Genomic DNA, 23318 nt, shown 5'->3' on the forward strand with positions numbered 1-23318 from the left:
GCCGATGTGTCAGTCTAGAGCCTCCGTGGTACCTGCATCATTTCAGCCGCTACTGTGTGGTCACATCTGAGGCCACTGATGGACCAGAATGGGCTGGGAAAGCACCGTCATAAACGCACTTCAGGAACCTACCTCCATTGGCCAGGAGGTTCTCCTGGACCTTCCCCTTTGCATCCTCCATCACTTCCACCACACTCTGGGCCATTCTCTTTATGAGGCTTTGGGGAAAGAACAAAAAGCCAGTTAGAGCAGGGAACTGCCCTCAGAATACTCTCACACTCTGCTGGCAGGAAAAGGACCAGAGTCACCCTTTGGGAGAACAACCCAGCAACATGCATGAAGAGACGTAAAATGCTAACCAGTATTTAAACCAGTGTTTCCACTTCTGGGAAACTATCTTGAGGAAACAGGACAAACAGAAAAAGCTTTCTGAATAGAAAGATGTTCTTCGCAGTAACGTTGCTGACAGCAAAAAACTGGGAGCCACTGGAAGGTCTGACAATAGCGGATTGTTTAAGTGAAGGACGGTACACCCAGCTGAGGGGTTATTAGCAGCCACTGAAAATAGGTTTACAAGGAATTTCTAATACCGTGGAGCAAGGCGTGCATTTTAATGTTACCTGGAAAGAAAACAAGATACAGACTTATACAGACAGTACGGCTGCAGCTATGTGAAAACGCTCTTCCTACTTTACATATTTTCTATTCTAATCCAGTATTGCTTTTATAATTAGAAAATTAAAACTTTCTAAGTCCTCAGAAAACATACTGAAGGCTCCAGAAAGTACGAGAAAGGAAAGGAAAGTATGAGACTTGGAGGCAGAAGGGCTCAAGTTCACTGTGGCTCTGCGAAAGGTATGACTCTGGCCAAATTTATTTAATCTCTCTGAGCCTCAGTTCTCTTCTCTGTAAAATGGGATGATACCCATTTTGCGGGATTGTTATAAACATTAATAGAACTAATCAGGCAGGAGTGTCTGGTGGCAAAGAGTGTCCACTCCTGGAGGCCCATCAGTTAGAAGTCCAGCTGGCAGCAGGCCAACCAGGATCAAAGTCTAAAAGCTCTGATGATCTACATCTTTGCCTCAGGCCCTCTCTACTCATTCTCCTGGCTCCCAGGAGGGAGCAGGTGTTTGCAGGCAGGAGGATGAGGTCACTGAATTCCAAATGGAGAACACGGTTTTCTGCTGATGCAGACACTGGCCATGTGGCCACTCAGAGTGGAGCCCAAGGGCCTAGGGCCCAACACAGAAAACTGAGGCAGAGGGCACTGAAAGGCCCCAGATTAAAGAAAGAGAGGGAGAGAGGGAAAGACGGAGAGAGGGAAGGAAAAAATGACAGAGTAGGCAGGGAGAGCAACTTGTTTTCGCATCTAACTTATGTATGTTCGTGACCATAAACTGAAAAATACAAGTATAAAGTAATTAACAAAAAATGAAGGGGCTTTCCTGGTGGTGCAGTGGTTGGGAATCTGCCTGCCAATGCAGGGGCACAGGTTCGAGCCCTGGTCCAGGAAGATCCCACATGCCGCGGAGCAACTGAGCCCATGCACCACAACTACTGAGCCCATGCGCTACAACTACTGAGCCTGTGCTCTAGAGCCTGCGAGCCACAACTACTGAGCCCACGTGCCACAACTACTGAAGCCCGCGTGCCTAGAGCCCATGCTCCGCAACAAGAGAAGTCACCGCAATGAGAAGCCCGAGCACTGCAATGAACAGTAGCCCCCGCTTGCCGCAACTAGAGAAAGCCCACGCACAGCAACAAAGACCCAATGCAGCCAAGAATAAATATAATTAATTATTTAATTAATTTTTAAAAAAAATGAACAACCACACTCTCCCACCCAAAAGGAAACACGTGCTTTGAATTCTGGCATACTTCCAAATACTTAACACTTCCACAGTTTATATTAAGTTGAGGTCCTCTTTTGTTTACCAAGTCCTCTATCACTGTTATCGAATCATCACAAAAATTCTCGAATTTTTGTGATGATTATCATCCCATTTTACAGATGGGAGACTGTGGCCCAGAGGAGTAATTTGCCTCCCAACTACCCAGTTTGTCTGTGGACCCCAAGGCTCTAGGCCACCTGGGCTCAAATCTCCACAAATGTGTTGGCATTTCTGAGGATAGCAGTTCTGCATCTTACTAATGACAACGGGGCAAGTTACCTAGCTAATCTCATTCTGTTTCCTTGGCAAAATGCGGGTGATGTTCCTCATCTCACAGAGTTTGGTGCAATGCATGTCAAGAACCAGGCCCCCGGGAGCTTGTGGTAGGTACCTTCAGATGAGCTCTCGGCAGCCTGATGGAGGCGTCTGGGCTCTCTGCCCTCTGGCTCCCCAGTAGATTCGATAGGAGACGGTGAGGGCAGGGGTAGGGGGTACAAATCTGGTTCCCTCCCAGTTCCAGTAACCTATCTCCCCTCATCTCCTATAGCCTAGGGGTGTGGCAACTTCTCTGCGTCTACCTGGGTTCCTGTACCATTCCCTGTGCTTCTCAACAGCCCTCACACAACTACACGCTCCTTTATGAATAGACCTTTCTCAGATCATCCTAATTGGAGCATGTCTTCTGTTATTTGTTAGAACCCTGACCCTATAAATTCATTCGCTCATTCACTCATTCATTTAGCAAATTCCAGACATTAATCAACTGTGTGCCAAGCACTGATTAGAGCGCTGTGAACCTAGATGCTATGCACAGAGCAGCCCCTGCTCTCAGAGAGCTTCTTTCTAATGCTGTCAAGGGCTCCTCTTTACCATTATTATAGCGACACATGCAGATTGCTGTCTCTTATTACCATATCCTCTGAGTAATTTCTTTACATGAAGGAAGTAGTAACTGCAGCCCTAATGGCAATGCCTGAAGCACAGCAGCTGTTCAGGAAATGTTTGCTGAATGAATAAACGAATGTCATAGCACCTAAATAACACACATGCTTCCTTCCTAATCGACCTAAAAGCAGAACTCCCTCGTCATTCTGTTAATGACTCTTTGCTGTTCCCAATTCTAGCCTCCAAGAAATGTTTAACTATAACACGCATGGAGGCGCACCTGCTCCTAGGTGTGTACACCACCACGGAACATCACGGTCTGACGAAGCTTAATTGCTGGAAAACTTGCTTGTCGCACGTAACAAAAATTCCCTGACTTACTGTGATCATTAACTACAGTCATCCGTGAATTGTGGTATGACAAAATCAGAACATTTTTCTCATTGAAAGGAATCTAAGAGTCTAGATGCTGTTTTAAATTTACTTTTCTCACTTTACAGTTCATTGTGAAAACCTTTACACGTCACGGTAGAGCTTCCTCATTCCTTTCATTGACTGCATAGCATTTCGTTGCAAGGTTGTATCATAACTAATTCTCCCGATTGAACATTTGGGCTGTTTACGCTTTGAATGATTTTGCAGAAAAACATATATTTTGCCCATTTGTGCAGGCACATATGTAGGATAAATTGCAGAGGAGTAACTACTGGAATACAGGGTGTGAGCACTTGCAGTTCTAACAGATAAGGCCAAATTATCCGCCAAGTATACAGAGCCAATGTACCCTCCCACCAACAGTGGGTGAGACTGCCTGCCTCCTAAAGTGATGGATTACGGATCTTTTTAATCCCTGCCAATCTAAGAGCTGAAAAGTTCTATCTCACTGGTGCTCCGACTTGCATCTGTTTGATCATCGATGAGGCTGGACATCTTTTGATAGGTTTATTAGACTCTACCGATGGCTGTCTTCTTCTGGTAATAGAGTGTTCACATCTTTCACTGGTTTCTCGTCATTTTTTTTTTTAAAAAAACATCGATTTGTAAGGGCTCTTAGGTGTTTTGGGGACTCAATTCTTGAGACGCTCTTTTGAGCTAGGTAACATCCCCACTCTGAAGATGAAAAAATTAAGACTTAAAGAGCTAAAAGTCCCCCTACAGTGAGTTGTAAGTGTCAGAGCAGAAGTTGAGCCCAGAGCTACACGACTCCAAAGCCATGCTCTTCAGTGCCTGTCTAAACTAAACTCTGGCTCCCTCCTCTAACACAAAAGCTTATACTAACCCACAGGGGAAGATACAGAAATCATATTTTTAATTAAAAAAGCAAATTGCAGATGGTGTGCAACCTTGATTGGGGTTTGGTTACACTGAGGCACCCAACAAAATTCATCAACCTGTTCATACAAGATGTACACATTTCACTGTGTGTACATTTTACCTTATAAAAAAAATTTTTTGATGGCCAACAGGCACATGAAAACATGCTCAATATCACTAATTATTTGAAAACTGCAAATCAAAACTACAATGAGGTATCACCTCACACTGGTCAGAATGACCATCATGAAAAAGTCTACAAATAATAAATGCCAGAGAGGGTGTGGAGAAAAAGGAACCCTCCTACACTGTTGGTGGGAATGTAAATTGATATAGCCACTGTGCAGAACAGTATGGAGGTTCCTTAAAAAACTAAAAATAGAGTTACCATACGATCTAGCAATCCCACTCCTGGGCATATATCCAGAGAAAACTCTAGTTAGAAAAGATACATTCACCCCAGTGTTCATAGCAGCACTGTGTATAATAGCCAAAACATGGAAACAAACCCAAATGTCCATCGACAGATGAGTGAATAAAGAAGACGTGGTACATATATACAATGGAATATTACTCAGCCATGAAAAAGAATGAAATAATGCCTTTTGCAGCAACATGGATGGACCTAGAGATTATCATATTAAGTGAAGTAAGTCAGAGAGAGAAAGACTTATATGTGAAATCTAAAAAAATGATACAAATGAACTTATTTACAAAACAGAAACCGACTCTCAGACATAGAAAATGAACTTACGGTTACCAAAGGGGACAATGGTGGGGGAGGGGAAAGATAAATTAGGAATTTGGGATTAATATACACTTACTACTATACATAAAATAGATAAACAACATGGACCTACTGTAAAACACAGGGAACTATATTCAATATCTTATTGAATAACTTATAATCACCATTACATTAACCTATAATGGAAAAGAATCTGAAAAAGAATATACATATATGTATATATATAAAACTGAATCACTTTGCTGTACACTTGAAACTAACACAACATTGTAAAATAACATTCAATTTTTAAAAACTGGTAAAACAAAGAAAAGAAAAAAATTTTTTTTACAAGATACTATCTTTGTTTTTTTTTGGCCACACAGCATGTGGGATCTTAGTTTCCCTACCAGGGATCGAACCTGTGCCCCCTGCATTGGAAGTGCAGAGTCTTAACCACTGGACCGCCAGGGAAGTCCAACAGATACCATCTTTTTTTTTTTTTTTTTTTTCTTGTGGTACGCGGGCCTCTCACTGCTGTGGCCTCTCCCGTTGCGGAGCACAGGCTCCAGACGCGCAGGCTCAGCAGCCATGGCCCACGGGCCCAGCCGCCCCGCGGCATGCGGGATCCTCCCGGACCGGGTCACGAACCTGTGTCCCCTGCATCGGCAGGCGGACTCTCAACCACTGTGCCACCAGGGAAGCCCTATAATCCCACTTTAAAAAATTATATGTCAGTATACACCTAAACGAGAATCCTGAAAGAAAAGACACCAAACTGTTAACACTGGTTACCTTTGTGGGTACAAGAACAGCACTTTTCCCTTTCTATGTACTTCTGTAATGTCATGCTTGAATTAAGACATAATGTTACTTTTGTAAGTAGAAAACAAAAGAAACGAAATAAATAATAATATAATAATTAAATAAATAATAATGAATAAAAATAAATAAACATAGCAGCATTATTTACAAGAGCCAAAAGATTGAATCCAAGTGCCCGTTGGTGGATGAATCGATAAACAAAATGTGGTATTACCCATATAGTGGAATAATCATGCAGCCTTAAAAAGGAAAGAAATTCTGCTGCCTGATACAACATGGATGAACCTTGAGGTCATTATGTTAAGTGAAATAAAAAAAGAAACACTGTATAATTACACTTAAATGAGGTACTCATAGAAATTCATAGAAACCTTAAGTAAAATGATGGTTTCCAGGAGCTGGGAGGAGGAGGGAATAAGGAGTTAGTGTAGTGTAAAATGGGTTAGCAGAGTTTCAGTTTTGCAAGATGAAAGAGTTCTGAAAATGAATGGCAGTGACGGTTGCGCAACAATGTGAAGGTACTTAATGCCACCGAACTATTTTAAGAATGGTTAAGACGGTGATAAGTGGGAGAGAATTCCAGGACGACGGTGGAGTCAGAAGCGCCAGGAGTCTGTCTGCCCATCTAGACAACAGTGGCACTGGCAGAGTCTGTCTGCTGTTCTGTGACTGTTTTGGAGCTCTGGAGCCTATTGAAGGCTTGCAACTGTCGGGTGGAAGCTTGAACCATAAAACTGTAGTCAATCTGGGTCAGTTTCAGCTCTTAGCACAGTAGCAGCCATCCCTCCCCACCCCCAGCCATGGCAGGCAGCCCTGTGTTCCTGGAGCAGCTGATACAGTTTGCAGGAGCCAGGGTGGGCAAAGGACCCTGTCCTCCAAACAGTGGAGAATCTGCTCTGACTGCTACTTCTGATCACAGAGGCACAGACGAAGAGGTGGGCAGCCATTGCTGCCACCTCCCCACATTGTTGCGAAACCCCCTCCCTCTAGCTGTAGTGACTCCCAAGGGATTTAAAGGGCCAGTGCCCATTTTTCCTCCCTTCTTTTCTCTTTTTTTCCCATTTTTGGGAGCCGGACATTAAGACTAGGACATTCAAAAACAACTGTGCACATGGGGGAAATCAGAAAATGGCTGTGCATGTCCAGGGAAAGCCTCAGAAAAGACTTAAGGGTACTTTAAGTTTACGCCTCAGGCTGGTCCTTGGCACAGAGACAAACTACAACAATAATTTTTTTTTTTTAATAATAAGCAAAAACAACAAAACCCAGCAAATCCTGGGGAAGGTGGAGGATCTGATTTCCAGAGTTACCACATTATTAGATTCAAATGTCCAGGGCTCAACAACAACAAAAGAAATCACAAAACACACAAAGAAACAGGAAAATAGGGCCCATTCAAAGGAAAGACATATATCAACATAAACTATCCCTGAAAAAGATCTGATGGCAGATCTACTAGACAAAGACTTTAAAACAATTGTCTTAAAGATGCTCAAAGAACTAAAAGAAGATGCAGAGAAAGTTAAGAAAACAAAGTATGAGCAAACTGGAAATATCAATAAAGAGATAGAAAACCTAAGGAGAAACCTAAAAGAAATTCTGGAGCTGGAAAGTACAATAACTGAAATAAAAAATTCACTGGAGGAATTCAAAGGCAGATTTGAGCAGGAAGAAGAAAGACTCGGTGAATTGAGGACAGGACATTGGAAATTATTGAGTCTGAGGAACAGAAATAAAAAGATAGAAGAAAAGTGAACAGAGCCTAAGGAACCTGTGGGACACCATCAAGTAGATCAACATATGCATTGTGGTAGTCCCAGAAAAAGAAGAGAAAGGAGCAGAGAGAATATTTGAAGAAATAAAGATAAAGCTGAAAGACTTATATTTCTTGATTTCAAAACTTACTACAAATCTACAGTAATCAAAACAGTGTGGTACTAGCATAGACATACATATAGACCAATGGAATAGAATAGAGACCCCAGAAATAAACTCTCACATATATGATCAAATGATTTTTCACAAAGGGGCCAACAGCATTCAATGAGGAAAGGACAATTATTTCAACAAACAGTGCTGGGAAAACTGTAAAAGAATGAAGTTAATTTAACCCCTTACCTAACACCATATATAAAAATTAACTCAAAATGGATCAAAGACCTAAATGTAAGACCTGAAACCATAAAATGCTTGGAGTAAATCACAAGGCAAAAACTTAATGATATTGGACTAGGAAATGATTTCTTCAATATGACACCAAAAGCACAGGCAAAAAAAGAAAAAAAAATACAAGTTGGACTTGAAAAATTTTAAACAGTGCATCAAAAACATTATCAACAGGATAAAAAGGCATCTCACAGCATGAGAGAAAAAAAATTGCAAACCATCTGATAAGGGATTAATATTCAGAATATATAGAGAATCCCTAAAAATCACAACATAAAAACACACAACTTCATTCAAAAATGGGCCTAGGGGGGCTTCCCTGGTGGCACAGTGGTTGAGAGTCCGCCTGCCGATGCAGGGGACACGGGTTCGTGCCCCGGTCTGGGAAGATCCCACATGCCGCGGAGCGGCTGGGCCCGTGATCCATGGCCGCTGAGCCTGCGCTTCAGGAGCCTGTGCTCCACAACGGGAGAGGCCACAGGAGTGAGAGGCCGGCGTACCGCAAAAACAAACAAACAAAAAAAAAAAAACAAACAAAAATGGGCCTAGGGCTTGAACAGACATTTCTCCAAAGGAGATATACAAATGGCCAACAAGCACTGAAAAGGGCTCAAAATCACCAGCCAACACTGATGGTGAGGAGGCCTGGTAAAATGCTTGGCAGAACAACAAAAAGTCACCCGTAAACATCAGGATAAAAGCTTAACCTCACTTGCTGGGATAAAGCATTTTTCACTTACCAGATGGGCACAGTAAAAAGATTTATAATTTCAGCACTGGCAAGTACTCTAGGAAATGGGAATACCCATGCCCCGTTGACACAGCGTGTCAAATGAACAGATTTACAAGAGAGTATTTTCAGAATATCGATCAAACGTTTTTAACACACAGATATTTTTGCCCAGCAATTCTACTTCTAGGAATTGGCCCTTCTGATACGCTGGCTCCTGCGCAAAAAAACGTCTACACAAGGATGTGGGCTGTGTCATGGTCTGTAATTGCAGAAGACAGGAAGTCATCTCAATGTTATTAATAGGGGACCCAGCTGATATAATGGATCACCAAGGAATCTCTAAAAAACAATGAGGCAGAGGGACTTCCCTGGCGGTCCATTGATTAAGACTCAGCACTTCCACTGCAGGGGGAGCGGGTGTGATCCCTGATTGGGGAACTGAGATCCCGCATGCCACGCCGCATGGCCAAAAAACTAAAAACAAACTAACAAACAAAAAGCAATGAGGGAGGTATCTCAGACTGCCATGAAAGGTTGTACATCACGGAATAAAAGGAAAAAAGGCAAATAATAAACAGTATCTATAGTTATGACCACATTTTTGTAAAAAGCAAAAGACATAAACACTCAAACTTGTATTATGTACAGTAAAGTCTATAAAGGTTCACAATAAATTGCGGAAATGGTGTCCTTGGGGGAGAGGGGCTGTAGAGGTGGAATTTGGACTTAAAAAAACCAACATGATTATGTATTAATAATAAAAAGACCAATAATGGTCCTGCAAATACACAAAGCAAGAAGCTAATAAAGGAATAAGTCAAAAGCATCTACCTGGGCACAGCCCATTAAGATTTCTTTCAAATTAACTGCTGATACCGTGGCAGTCATCTGGGGAGCCCCCACGGGGAGAATGAGTAAGATGGGGGTGGGGGGGAGGCATCACCCAGGCGGGAGGCGGGGCAGGTAGGGAACGGAGAAGGGAGGAGGCCTTCAGGAGCTAAGCAGGCAGAATCCAGAGACCTGGAATGGCAGGGATATGAGTCAGGAAAGACGGAGATGCCTGTGGCCGAGTATGTGACAGAAACACCCTGTCCTCCCTTTCTACAAATCTTCTGGGGCACCTTGAGCACTGCTGATTTCTGCACCCTGGGCTCCAAGGGGGCCCAGAATCCCTGCTGCGCCTTGGGGTATATGAGGGCTCAAGAGCTAAGAGCACAGCTAGGCAGGTGTTTCTGAGATCTGTCTGTCTACCGCCTCTCCTCCTGCAATCTCATCTGGCTGGCTGGCGTGCAGGGCCTCAGGGCTTTTCCAGGCCCAGGTCTGTCAGAGGAAGGAGTAGCCGGGGCAGAAAGCCTGCCCCACACTAGGTGGAGGTGGGCTGATCCCCACTCACCTGAGTGCCCCTGCCCCAGGGCTCAAGCACAGAGGTGCTTCCTAAATGGTGTCTCCACGCCAAACCGTGCGCAGCAAAGCATCCCCGTGGGCCACGCTTTCATCAGGGCGCTCCGCCTCGGCTGGGCGATCTGTACCCACCCGCCTCTCGCCCTGCTCTGTGGGAAGGGCTGGGTCTCCTATACCCAGTTCTCTCATAAAGAGAGCACGGCTGTCAGGTTCCGAGGTCCTGAGTGCAAGTGTATGGGACATGAAAGAGGGCATCCCCCCTCCCCTGGGTTTTCTGGGTAATTCAGGCAGAGCAGACTAAGGTGGGTCTGGTTTTCTGAAAGGACCCCAAGCCTGGGGGAGAGGGCCAACAGGTGACAGGCAGGGAAGAGGGAGTTTCCATAGGGTCTTAAGCAAGGGTAACAGCGGCTCCATCTAGCGAGCTGCCCTCGGTCCTCAGAAGGGCCCTTGGCACAGATACATCTCAATCCTCAGGACAGAGGAGAAGCCCCCAGGAGCTGAGGAAACAGATTCAGGGAGGCCAAGAAACTCCCCCCGCCCCTGGCCCTTTGCTGGTGGCCGCAGCATCAGCTAGTACCAGTCCTGTACCCCTGCCTCTAAAGCCAGTCTCCATCCTCCACACCAGCTGCTGGCAGCGCACCTGGGATTGACGTGCCCCGCTATGGGGGACCCAAACCCCAAGCCCCTCCCTCAGCGCTAACTGGCCTCAGAGTCAAGGTAAAGGTTCCACCACAGGCCCAGTCTCCCTCTGCAGCCACACGGCGGCCCTGAGCAGTGAGGTCCAGAGGCTTCCACACAGGTAGGCAGCCTGCTCCCCACGGCTCCTCTGGTGACTCAGGAGCCCCTAGGCACCTCACCCGCTCCTTTGTCTCTCTGCTTCCTCCTCGGCCAAGGGACATGTCCCGCAGCAAAGTCATCAGGAAAATGTGAGGAGAGCAATTCAGTGACTTTCTTTTTAGAAAAACAAGATCCAGTGAGGCCTCTGGGAGGTCCCTGCTCTGGGGACTCTGGCCCCACTTACAGCTTACTTTGAATTCTGCCCTTGATTCTCAGAAACTCGGTTTCAGAAATAGACAAATATTTCTACCTTTAGAGGAATGCCACTCAGTTAAGTCACCCCGCCCCCTGCCACCGTCACTCAGAACAGAACGGGTTCTGGCCAGGTTGGCTTTGTGCAGCTCAACTTGCCCACAACACAGCATAGAAATTCTTGGTCCTCTCCAAAAAGCCAACCTGCCGGGACTTCCCTGGCGCTCCAGTGGTTAGGACTCTGCGCTTCCACTGCAGGGGGCACGGGTTCGATCCCCGGTTGGGGAACTAAGATCCCACATGCCACCACCAAAATAAAAAAAAAAAAAAAAAGCCAACCTACCCCCAGAGAAAATTTGCCCCCTAGTGGAACGTGGAGGAGAGGAAGGCTACTTGTTCTGAAGTGATACTGAAATGCTCTGGGTTCTTTTAGGAATAACCGGGCAGTTAGACCCTGAGCATCAGCACACATTTGTCTACGTTCTGGAGAGTTTGCCAAAAGTCAACCCACCAAGCAGCCCGGTCACCACGCCCAACGGCAGGGGCCCCAGGGCTCATAGGTGAAGGGTGCCGCCAGACTGGTACCACCCGCAGCCTTCCCAGGGGATGGAGGGGTCAAGGTCAGAAATGGCAGATCACAAAATGGGATGACAGGTGACTCAGGAACACCCGAAAGTGTACTTGCTCGTGCTGGTGACCCAAGAAATCCACATTCACACAATCATACGTCATTTTCATTTTGCCAGGGACGTGAACGACGTTTTTTAAAGGCACTGAATCAATGAGGGTCTGATGAAACAGCACGTTCTCGCAACCTCGTTGGAAAACAATTTAGCAACGCGTACAAGCAACTTTAGATATTTCTACATCCTTTGAACCTGTAATTTCACTTTCGGAAGTGCAACTTTAGGAGGTAACCAAAAATGAAGACAAGGATCTATGCTAAGATGCTAATTAGGGTGTTAATTATAGTAGAATCATCTGTGTTTTATTACCATTAAAAAATAAAACGAAACAAGCCCCCCACCCCGGCCATTAAAATATCTTTAACATTACTTTAGAGCCATGGAAGTATGACCATAACATAATTTGCCCACCCAGAATCATCATATGGGGTCACAGCTGGAAGGGCCTTCAGGGACCAAGGCGAGGTGGGGACTTGCCTGAGGTCAACAGCTCCTGGGGAGCTGACCAGGACAAAAACTAGGCCTCTAGGACAGCTTGATGCTCCTTGGGAGGGGACGGCAATGGGTTCCAATCACCCTTTGGGGATGATGGCGACGTTCTGGAATTAGGTAGTGGCAATGGCTGGGCTACTCTGTAAATATACTAGAGACGAGTGAAGTTTCTACATTAAGGGGAGGAATGCTGCAGTGTGGAATTATATCTCAATTTTATAAAAGAATGTCTCGGCCTTTTTCTTGGCTCCAAGGGTGGAGGCCCAGCGTGGAGAATGTCAAGGACTGGTTTGGTCATTTATGCTGGATGTCGCCACCTCCCCCAGAGTTCCATGGCTCTACCCCCTTTTTTCCCACCACCACTACATTTTACAATTACCAGAAATCTGTCCAAGCCCTGCCCTGGGTCGCTGTCCTAGGCAGTCATGCCAACTTCGTCCAGGTTTCCTTCAACAGCCTCCGCTGTGCTTTCCTTGCCTCTCCCAATCTGGCCTCCTCCTGCCCCTCCCTCCCATGGCAGCCAGAGGGATCTGTAAAAATACACATCTTAGCATGCCATCGCATTGCTTCAACTCAAGAAGTTCAAATATTGACGTTCCAACTCCTTAGCAGAGTTTACAAGGAACACCCCTCCCTGTCGGCCTCCTCTTTCTCCACCCTCTTCCCCTCCTTTGCTCTTCCCAGGCCAGTCTTCTGAAGCTACCTGGATGCTACTCACCCTTTATAACAGCCCAAGCGCCCCCTCCTCAAGGCAAGTCAACCCTAACAAATATTGTACAAGAGAGCGTTGGAGAACACCTCCACCCACAACACGTTGCTTCCTCTGCTGCACACCTGAAACTAACACAACATTGCAAATCAACTGTACCCCAATTTAAAAAAAAAAGGAACTACCATTTAAAAACAAAAATTGTTGCCTCCCGCACTCAGCAAGAACATACTGTATCCGCTATGCACCAGGCGATGTTATGGGAAACAGCGGTGAACAAACAGACCACAGTTGTTGCCCTCAGGGGGCTTACACCAGGACCCTCCCTCCATCATATAAATTATCACGCTGCTAAAGTGCTGGTTTCCTCATCTGGTCACCACTAAACAAACAGATCTCTGAAAATGTATTAATTGAGCTGTCATCAGCTCAAGCAAACATACAGTGGCTCCTAGAAAACACACAGACGCTCAGCAAATCCCGGCTGGCTAGTGGATAAGCGCCTTAGGGTGCGAAGCAAGAAATCAGCCCAGTGGTCCTCAGAGCCACCACGGTCCCCAGCCTTCCCTGCTTCACTCACGTGCCACCGACAGGATCCTGACGTTTGCTTTACTCTGCTGCCTCATCTCCCAGAACGTGAACTTTTCAAAGAATGGGCATTTCTTTAAAAAAGAATCAGTATCCCTTATGTCTACAAAATAGTAGTACTCAATGCAGCTGTAATATCAAGCTTAGTCCATGGCAAGGGGGCCACGCCCTGGGACACCATGCTTTAGAGGGTCCTAATCTGGCCCTCATCTAAGCCACTACCATCCCACAGGGTCAGGAAGCAATGCAAAGGTTTGAGGGTCAAAGGGGAGGTATGCAGTCACACTTTGGGTACCAGGAGCCTAGCTGCCTCAAGGAATAGGTATTTACCCAAGAGAAATGAAAACTATGTCAATACAGAAAGGTACATGGATATTCATAACAACTTAAATAGTGCAAAACTGGAAACCATCTAAATGTCCTCCAATGGGTGAATAAATTGTGGCTTACCCATAAAATGGAATACTACCCGGCGGTAAAAAAAAAAAAAAGACAATTAATATACACACTACAACATCGATAAACCTCAAATAATGATACAGAATGGAAAAACCAAACCAAAAAAATAGAGTACATACTATATCATTCCATTTATATAAAAGTACTAGGACTTCCCTGGTGGTGCAGTGGTTAAAAATCTGCCTGCCAATGCAGGGGACACGGGTTCGAACCCTGGTCCGGGAAGATCACACATGCCGCAGAGCAACTAAGCCCGTGCACAACTACTGGGCCAGCGCTCTAGAGCCCGCGAGCCACAACTACTGAACCCGCATGCCACAACTACTGAAGTCCACACGCCTAGAGCCCGTGCCCCGCAACAAGAGAAGCCACCGCAATGAGAAGCCTGCGCACTGCAATGAAGAGAAGCCCCCCACTCAACACAACTTAGAGAAAGCCCGCAAGCAGCCACAAAGACCCAACACAGCCAAAAATAAATAAATACATACATTTATATATATATTAAAAAAGAGTTCTAAAGCACGTGCACACTCTTACAGTGACAGAAAGCAGATCATTGTTGAGGAGGTGACACAAGGAGCTTTCGGGGGTAACAGATGTGCTCTATCTTGACTGTGGTGATGGTTTCACTGATGTATATATGTCAAAACTCATTATTCGAAATGTACACTTTAAGAATTTGCCATTTGTTGTACATCATTTACGTCTAAATAAAGCCATTTTTAAAAAAAAAAGCCTACACTACACTGAGGTACCATTTCTTACCTATCAGGTTCATAAAAACCCCCAAATTTGACAGCATACTTGATTAGAAAGATTGTAGGAAAATGGGGACCCCTTAATTTCATTGCTTGTGGAAATGCAAAATGGTCAGATAAATCTGACATCCATTAAAATTACAAAGGCAGGGCTTCCCTGGTGGCGCAGTGGTTGAGAGTCCGCCTGCCGATGCAGGGGACACGGGTTCATGCCCCGGTCAGGGAGGATCCCACATGCGGCGGAGCGGCTGGACCCGTGAGCCATGGCCGCTGAGCCTGCGCGTCCGGAGCCTGTGCTCCGCGACGGGAGAGGCCACAGCAGTGACCCGGGGATCCAACAATTTGCTTCTGAGAATTTATCCTGCAGATACACCTGCACAATTATATGTGCAAGGGAATGATGCTGGAGCAAGATTACACCCTACAGCACTGTTGGTAATGACCCCCTTCCCCATAAAAGTAAATAAGGCAAGTGTCCACTTCTAGGGCTGGTTAATAAACTATGATACCTCCCCCGTGTGGAAGTCAAGGTAGCTTAAAACCGAGAAGGCTCTCTATGTACTGACGGGAAAAATCTCCCAGGATATACTGTTAAGTGAAAAAGAAGCAAGATGCTAAACATGTGGATTACTACTTTGTATTTGAAAAGGGGAGAAATAAAAATCTATGCTGGAATTTGCCTGTATTTGCATAAAGAAGGACTAGAAATGTATCCAAGCAATTCATACAAGCAGCTTCCTAAGTGGGGGCTGAGGAGGGAGCTGGACGGGGAGAGCATAAGGGAAACTTCTCACGTAGAGCCTTTTATATTGTTTTTATCTTTGATGCATGTGAACGTATTACCTGTTCACAAACAAACAAAAAAAAAAACCACACACACACAAAAACAAAAAACTTTGTTGTAAGTTTTTAAATATAAATTTAGAATCCCTGGCCTTAAGACATACTTCCTAGAAGTACGTTAGGATCCAGTGGGCTAAATAGCTGTGTAAGCGCCATTACGAACACCGGTCCTCAAAGTCAGAAGCCCACCTGCCTCGGGATCACCCAGAGGCCCCTTTAAAATGCAGGTTCCCAGGCCCTACCCCAACCGGACCCAATCAGCATCCCTGGAGGTGGTGCCCCAGGACCTGTAAATCTTTTACGTTCCCCAGGAGATGGTACAGGTGCTAGAAGAGGAGGCCCACTACTGTGAGATGGACGTGTACCCGGTAGATATTAATTCAGCACACACTCTGAGCCAGGAGCCGCGCACAGAAATACCGTCCCTGTTTCCTTGGGGCATATATTCTACAAGAGACACACAAAGACAAACAAGGAGAGTGTTACACAGTGGTGTGTGGAAGGCAGAGAATTAAAATAGGGTGACCTAGAGGGGCTCGGCTGGCTGGTAGCCCACAGAAGGCCTCTGGAGGGGGTGACATTCCAACTGACATGGGATGACGACAGGGGGCCCCCCCTTCGAAGGTGAGGTGGCAGGTGGCGGGCCTGGGTCAGGAGTTTGGTGCAAAAATACAGAATGAGAAGAAGGTGGTTTGGTTGAAGGCAGGGGAGTGGACGGAAACGGGACAGGTTTGGCAGGCGGAGGCCGCCGGGCTCGGTCCTCACTGGGGTCTCAAGTGGAGGGTCAGGAAGGAGGGGCCCAGACCGTTTGCTCGGTGCCTGGGCCCCGGGAGCCTTTGACTGAGGTGGGAAAGACCACATAAGAGGAGAATGGAAACATATAAGCTGTCGGTTGAGAATGATATTAACTTCGGACATAAAGCCAGTGCCAAAAAAGAACCATTTAAAGCTGCCCCTTAAGCCTCTGAAAATAAGTCTAAGTGGCTGCCATCTATGTAAGGCGTGAAGAGTGATTTGTGGACAGGACTGGGCTGAGGTCTGGAGAACAGTGGAGCCGTGGCTCCCAGGAGCTGATCCAGGTCTAAAATGGAAGGGGGTGCTTCCCTGGCAGTCCAGTGGTAGAGAATCCGCCTTCCAATTCAGGGGACGCGGGTTTGACCCCTGGTCAGGGAGCTAAGATCCCACATGACGCAAGGCAACTAAGCCTGCGCACCACAACTACTGAGCTCAGTGCGCCTCAACTAGAGAAGAGAAAACCCGCACACCACAGCTAGAGAGAAGCCTGCGGGCCGGCACAAAACCTGACGAAGCCAAAAAATTAAGAAAATAAATAAATGAAAAGGAGGGGCCTGATACTAAATTTAACCTCCAAAGAATCACTCTGTGAGTTTCACAATGTTGCCTGAGGCTGGCGCTGGCCCGTGGCCTCCTGCACAGAAATCAACACCCCCTCCTTCCCTGCAGGTGGGACTTCCGCTTTGGTGAGAACTGCGGGAGCTGGTTGGGGGCTGTCAAAGCAGAGATTATCCCAGCAGGCTTTGAAGGAGGGGATGAAAGGCAAGGCAGGTGGGAAAGAAGTTAACCCCGCCACCTGCCAGGAAGGGAGAGAAGCAGGGGGACCAGTGAAGGCCTGACACACGTCAGCAATGATCCTGCACAGTGACTTAACTCTGAGAACATCAATGTTCTCATCTAGAACGTGGGGATATTCACCCAGTTCCTGGGACTGTGGTGAAGATCTCATGAGGAAATAGAGAAATGGAAGGCGCCTAATACAGTGCCTGGTATACAACGGGTAATCAAAGAATGGCCCCTAGCAAAACAGGGACGTGACAACCGGCAGGTGGTGTGGACTCAAGACAGGGAACAATATAAGAGGCTCTAGAGAACATCAAGGGGCAACCCTCAGTGGAGTCATAACTGTCACAGACCTTTATGATCCAGCAGTAAGAGCAGCAAAGTGCATCAAGGTTAGAAAATGGACCCAGCAGATATGGAAATCATCGATACTGTGGGTCCAACAGACATATATCAACTCTATACAATGAAAACAAGAGACCACACCCATCTCAGGCACCCATGCAACACTTAGAAAAAGCAGCAAAGAAAACTTCAAATTCCCAAAGGTAGAAATAGCACTTATTTTATTCTCTAACGACAAAGCAATGGAATTAGAAGTGAAAAACGAAAACAGAAACAAAAAAACTCAACAGTCCAAAAATTTTAAAAAGCATTTAAAAACTTGCAGAACATCTAGAAAAAAATGATAATGAAAATTCCAAAAGTTACATAATATGCCGAGAAAAATCCATCGCCTTAAACATTACAGAATGAAACAAAAAAGAACATAAATGAACGCAGCATGTAACTCAGTTATGTTTCACAGAAAAGAGCAGGAAAATAAACCCAAGCAAAGCAAGAGGAAGGAAACTAAGATAAATGCAGAAATGTGAAAATTAGAAATCAGAAAAGGGTAACATTGATTTTTGAATATTGAGAAAAAAGGCTGCTTCTCTTAAAGAGTGATATAGGTAAAACTGCTGGGTAGCCTAATCAAACACACACACACACACACACACACACACACACACAAAATGAGAAATTAGCAGAGACAATTATAAAACTCACAACAATATCGAACTCAATGCAAATAACTTGGAAAAGTTGATGGTAATAGATTATTTTCTAGGAAAATGAAATTTACCAAAATCCATACACCTCTTCTCCCAAAGAGAAAACGGAGAGAATACTGGAAATTCAGCAGGAAGCCCCAATATGTCACAATGACATATTTTAAACTTTCCAGAAACGGATCATCCCAGTACCATCTAAAGCAGCTGTTCTCAGCTCAGTGCTCTGTGACCACCTAGAGGGGTGGGATAGGGAGGGTGGGAGGGAGACGCGAGAGGGAGGGGATATGGGGATGTATGTATGCATATGGCTGATTCACTTTGTTATACAGCAGAAACTAACACACCACTGTAAAGCAATTATACTCCAATTAAGATGTTAAAAAGAAAAAACTAAAATAAAATAACGCAGCTGTTCTCAATCACGGTGCCAGGACAAGGAGCGGTATCAGCATCGCCTGAGAACTCGCAGAAATGTAGGTTCCCAAGCCTCACGTCAGACCTGCTGCATCAGAAATTCTGGAGGGGGCCCAGGAACCTGTCTTACCAAATCTTCCAGATGACTTGACTCACACACTTTGAGAACCCCTGTTTGACCATGCCATGCCAAGGGCGGTCTGCCGCAGCCCCAGTATCACTGGGAGCCTGGGAAAATGCAGAATCCCAGGCTCAGCCCAGACACACTGAGTCAGACTCTGCATTTTGTCAAGACCCCCAGGGGACTCACGTGTGTGTTTGAGAGGCACTGTCAGAGCTCTAGCCCAGTGCTGTGCAACAGAAATAGAATTGAACCAGACATGTAATATAAAAATTTCTAGTAGCCTCATTTTAAAAAGTAAAACGACTAAATTAATTTTAATCATATATTTTATGTAAGTAACTCAATATCCCAAATATTATTATCTTAACAGGTAACCAACATAAAAATATATTGAGATATTCTACATCCTTTTTTTTTTGTACATACAGGTTCTTCAAAATCTGATGGGTATTTTAAACTTCACACATCTCGATTCAAACTAGCCACATCTCAAGTGCTTAGAAGTCCCATGTGGTCAGTTGATGTCATTTTGAACAGTGTAGAGAGAATGGAGAAAGAAGGAAACTTCCGGAATTCTTCTTACAAAGCCACCACTTTTCTTACACTAATATGGCTTTTTAATTGTGTGCTGTCACACAATAGACCAATTTTAATACTGTGGTTAAGAATGAGGACTCTGGCAGAAACTAACACACCATTGTAAAGCAATGATACCCAATAAAGATGTTAAAAAAAAAAAACAAAGGGTTACATTTCAGGAGACAAAGCTTGAGCTAGAATAAAGGAATGAGATTCACAAAGAAAAAAAAGCATGAGGACTCTGCAGCCAGACTCCCTGGCCTCCAACTTTAGCTTCACCAGTTATTGAAAGCTCTGGGCTGTCACAGAGTAGGCATTCAATAGATGTTAACTATCACTATGTTATGATAACATTATGATGTTAGTATTATTGTCATTCATGATTACTGATGCAAAATCTTACAACATTAGCAAACAGAGGTCAACATCCCAAGTAGGGTTTCTCCTTGGAATGCAAGGATGATTCAATAATTATGATATCTATTAATAAATATACCATATTAAGGTCAAGGGAAAAAAAAGAAACATAGGACCAATTCATTATATGCCACAAAAGGAATTTGAAAAAAAATTACAATACTTATTCCAGATAAACTCTTAGTAAAACAGAAACAGATACTTCCTTAGCATGATAATAGCATATTTAAAAACAAGAGCTCAATGATATTTAATGGAGCCACTAAAATTATCCAGATTAAAGGCAGGAACGAGAATACGATGTCCACTACCATCACTGACGAATTAAACATTTTTCTGGGCTACTACCCTCTGCAATTAAGCAAGAAAACAAAATGAGAGAAAAGCAGGGAAAACTGTCACTTACAGACAATATGATCACATGCCTAAAAACCTTAGAAAATAAGCTGAAAAATCATTAGAAACAACAAGGAAATTCCATAAGTTGTCACGTCATTAAGTTAATGTGAAAAATCCCTATTTACAAACAATAAGCATTTAAAGAAAAGATCTCATTTACAATAGCAACAAAATAAAACCTGTAACACTTGGGGAAAAAATAAGATATTTTGCAGGACCTTCTGAATAGACCATTAAAGCTCTACCAGAGGAACAAAGAAAAAGAACTAAGTCAATTGAAAGATGAACTGTGCTCATGGAAACAAAGTTTTACGACTGTTAATCTCCACTAATTTCAGTGCAATCCGAAATGAATCATGAATAGGATCTTTGCAAATCTGTTTGTGCTAAGTAGATATCTCGAAATAAAATTTGTAAATATTGGGTTGGATCGTGAATGTTCGTGTGCGTGTGCATGTGTGTGTGTGTTTCATTTTGTCTTTTTTCACCAGGGAAGGAACCACACAAAATCCTAATAATGGCCACCTATGGGGAGAGCGACTGGGGTGAAAGTGGAACTTTCAATTTTCTTTTTGTACCTTTTTATACCATTTGATTTTTTTTTAATGTGTAAATATATTACCTTTTTAAAGTGTCAACAATAATTATCTGAGCAATGAATAAAACACAAGTAAGACACCTTTCAAGGTCTGTATTAAAAAATACTATTAAGCTTCCTGTTGGCGCTGGTGGGAGCCACTGAGAGGAAGGGTAGGCACAGATGGACACATGGGTGGATTAGTGAATCTGGTTCAAGGGTCTATTCCCCCTCCACTGCCCCCAGCCCACCCAGCTCTTTCTAGGAACTTCTCTCTGGGCATGTTTCCTCATCTGGAACATGAAGGAGTTCGATTAGATCTCTAAGGACCCGTTCAGCTCGAATATTCCAGGATTCTTTCTTCCGTTCACTCATTCAGCTGGTCTTCTGGAGCTTACAGTCTAGCTGGGAAGACAGACAGTCATCAAACGATCCCACAAGAAAATGTACAAGGCCACCATGGAGGGTGTTATGAAGAAGCGGGCGCACTCAGTTGTCCTAGGAGAGGGTCAATCAGCAAGTCTGCAGGCAGGGGGTGTGGGTGAGAGGAGAGTCTGGGGGAGCTGAACAGGATTAGCAGGCGATAACAGGGGCGAGTGGGGCATCGGGAAAGTTAGTCATTCCAGAGAGCAGGAGGTCAGCGCACACACGGCGGGACTACCAAGCAGCCCTGAGGACTCACAGCACAACAGCATAAACAGGCATTCGACTGACATTTCTCCAGTGAATCTAAACTGCGTCAATGCAGGTAATCTCATCCTGATGTTCTTGCAGTGACAGAGAAGAGAAGCTTGGGTCATTTTTTTTTTAATTATATTTTTGCTTCTCTTTAGAATGCCCTTAGAAGAACCGACTTCCTGAGACTTGCATCACTAAGCAGACAGCCACCCTCGGATATGGAATCTTTGATCAGCCAACCCTCAGTCAACTTCACGGAGCCACGTGGCTGAAGAAAAGCCACCAGCCATTCCGCAAGCCAGGTAATGCACTCGGGGCAGCTGACGGTCACCAAAGTACCAGAGAAACTCATGAGGTGCCTCTGACAGCCGAAGCACCAGTGAAATGTAATATTTTAACCAGCACTGCGAAACAGGCTAAGATACTGGGAAGGACTCAAACGTAGAAGAGAAAAAAAAAAGGGAGGGAGGGATCTTTTAAAGGTAAAATCATTTGGTTTCTCAAAAGTTCATTCATTACAGTGCAAATACAGAGTAAATTACCAAAGACAGCATGGGGGGATAAATCAAAAACAAAAGGAAGGCTCCAGTAAGCAAAAGCTGCCTTCCAGCTCCGCAGAAAAACACTCTAGCGCACCGAGTAAATAAATAATAAAAGGATGTGGAAACAATACACCTTGAAAACTCCTGATCCTTCTCTGTTCTCCTGGCCAGTAGCAGTGCTGACAGGTTGATGCTGCCCGGGTTACATACCCAGCTAGGGTTTATTTATCCAATAACACCTGCGTCGTTTTAACTGAAGCTGATCTCTGTATTTTATGAGTGTATCCCATTATTTTACCCCAAGCTCCAGCATTAACCCCCAAACAAAAGTTATCTGACCCCTAGACTAGATAAATGCTAGAAATAAGAATTTCAGGGTGTCCAGACCACACCGCTTTTCTTCTCCCCCTGAGAGGAAGGCTCTTGGGAATATACACCCACAGGGAAATAATAAAACAATGCACAGTGATTTTCATTCTTCCATACCTCACCCTGTTTAAAAAAAACCAAAAAACTCTTTAATTCATTCGGGTGTTATCTGTTTCACAATTACAGCCTTAATTTGGCTTACTCACACATTTTCTTAAACACGAGTAACTTGTGCAACCGATAGCTACGGGACAAAACACAAACGCTTAGTGAAAAAAACAAAGAAACAAAAAAGGAAAGTGGGAGCGATAATAATCCAAGATCACAGGATTTTATTAGAGGTAGAGGGGGCTTTGGTGAATAAGAAAGAGGTTAAGGACTTGCACCAGGGAAGAAAATTGGTAGCAAAGGAAGGTCTAGAAAAATAAAAATGCTGACTAGCTGTCATTTCTGCAGCAGGCCTGAGAGCAATTCACACTTTTCTTTTTTTTTTTAACAATTCACTCCCCTGAAGCCAACACTGCTGCACCTCACCGCGTAGCCTCGTCCTGTGGTGTGTCCGGGCTGCCGAGGAAAGGCATCTCCAGCCCAGGACAGTGGGCTGGCCTCCACTGTATCTGCTAGAACCACCTCCCCAGGGGGCAGAGCAGCCTAAGAAGGGAGCTGATACTTAGGGATCAAGCCACTTTTTCTTGGATGTTAGTTTTTCATAGAACACTTCCTGGGATTTGCTCATTCTTGATTCAACATGATTTCACTCCCCTTCATTGTTCCCTGAAAGCACAGAGATGATCACTACTGTCCCATTTCATAGATGAGAAAGGTGAAGGTTAGTTTTCTTTCTCGAGGACTGTGAGCTACAAACTGCTTGGTGATTAGGATTTGCCTTGGTGTGGTTAGTGCAACATCCCACATAGAGCAAAACGTTACTAACAAAGGATTCTTTTTATTCTTAGGCGATGGGTGGCTGAACAGCAACTGGAACACAGAAAACTTAATTTCTAGCTCATGGCACCAAGCTGCAGATTAGAAACCTCAAAGTCTGATCACTAGAACTCCTCACTATACAATTTCCA

At 44.6% G+C, this 23318-nt stretch overlaps 1 protein-coding gene across 5 annotated transcripts in view; it reads right to left on the bottom strand.

Annotated features, from left to right (window-relative positions):
- ATP6V1C2 (ATPase H+ transporting V1 subunit C2) overlaps window positions 1-23318 on the bottom strand; it is a 54489-nt gene that overhangs the window by 24918 nt on the left and 6253 nt on the right. For all 5 annotated transcript variants that reach the window (XM_060027091.1, XM_060027089.1, XM_060027090.1 and 2 more), the window contains one exon: window positions 133-218. In XM_060027091.1, coding sequence (XP_059883074.1) covers window positions 133-218 — 86 coding nt within the window. The remainder of the gene's footprint in view (window positions 1-132; window positions 219-23318) is intronic.

Source organism: Delphinus delphis, chromosome 12, assembly GCF_949987515.2.
Source record: "Delphinus delphis chromosome 12, mDelDel1.2, whole genome shotgun sequence".
Lineage (NCBI taxonomy): Eukaryota > Metazoa > Chordata > Mammalia > Artiodactyla > Delphinidae > Delphinus > Delphinus delphis.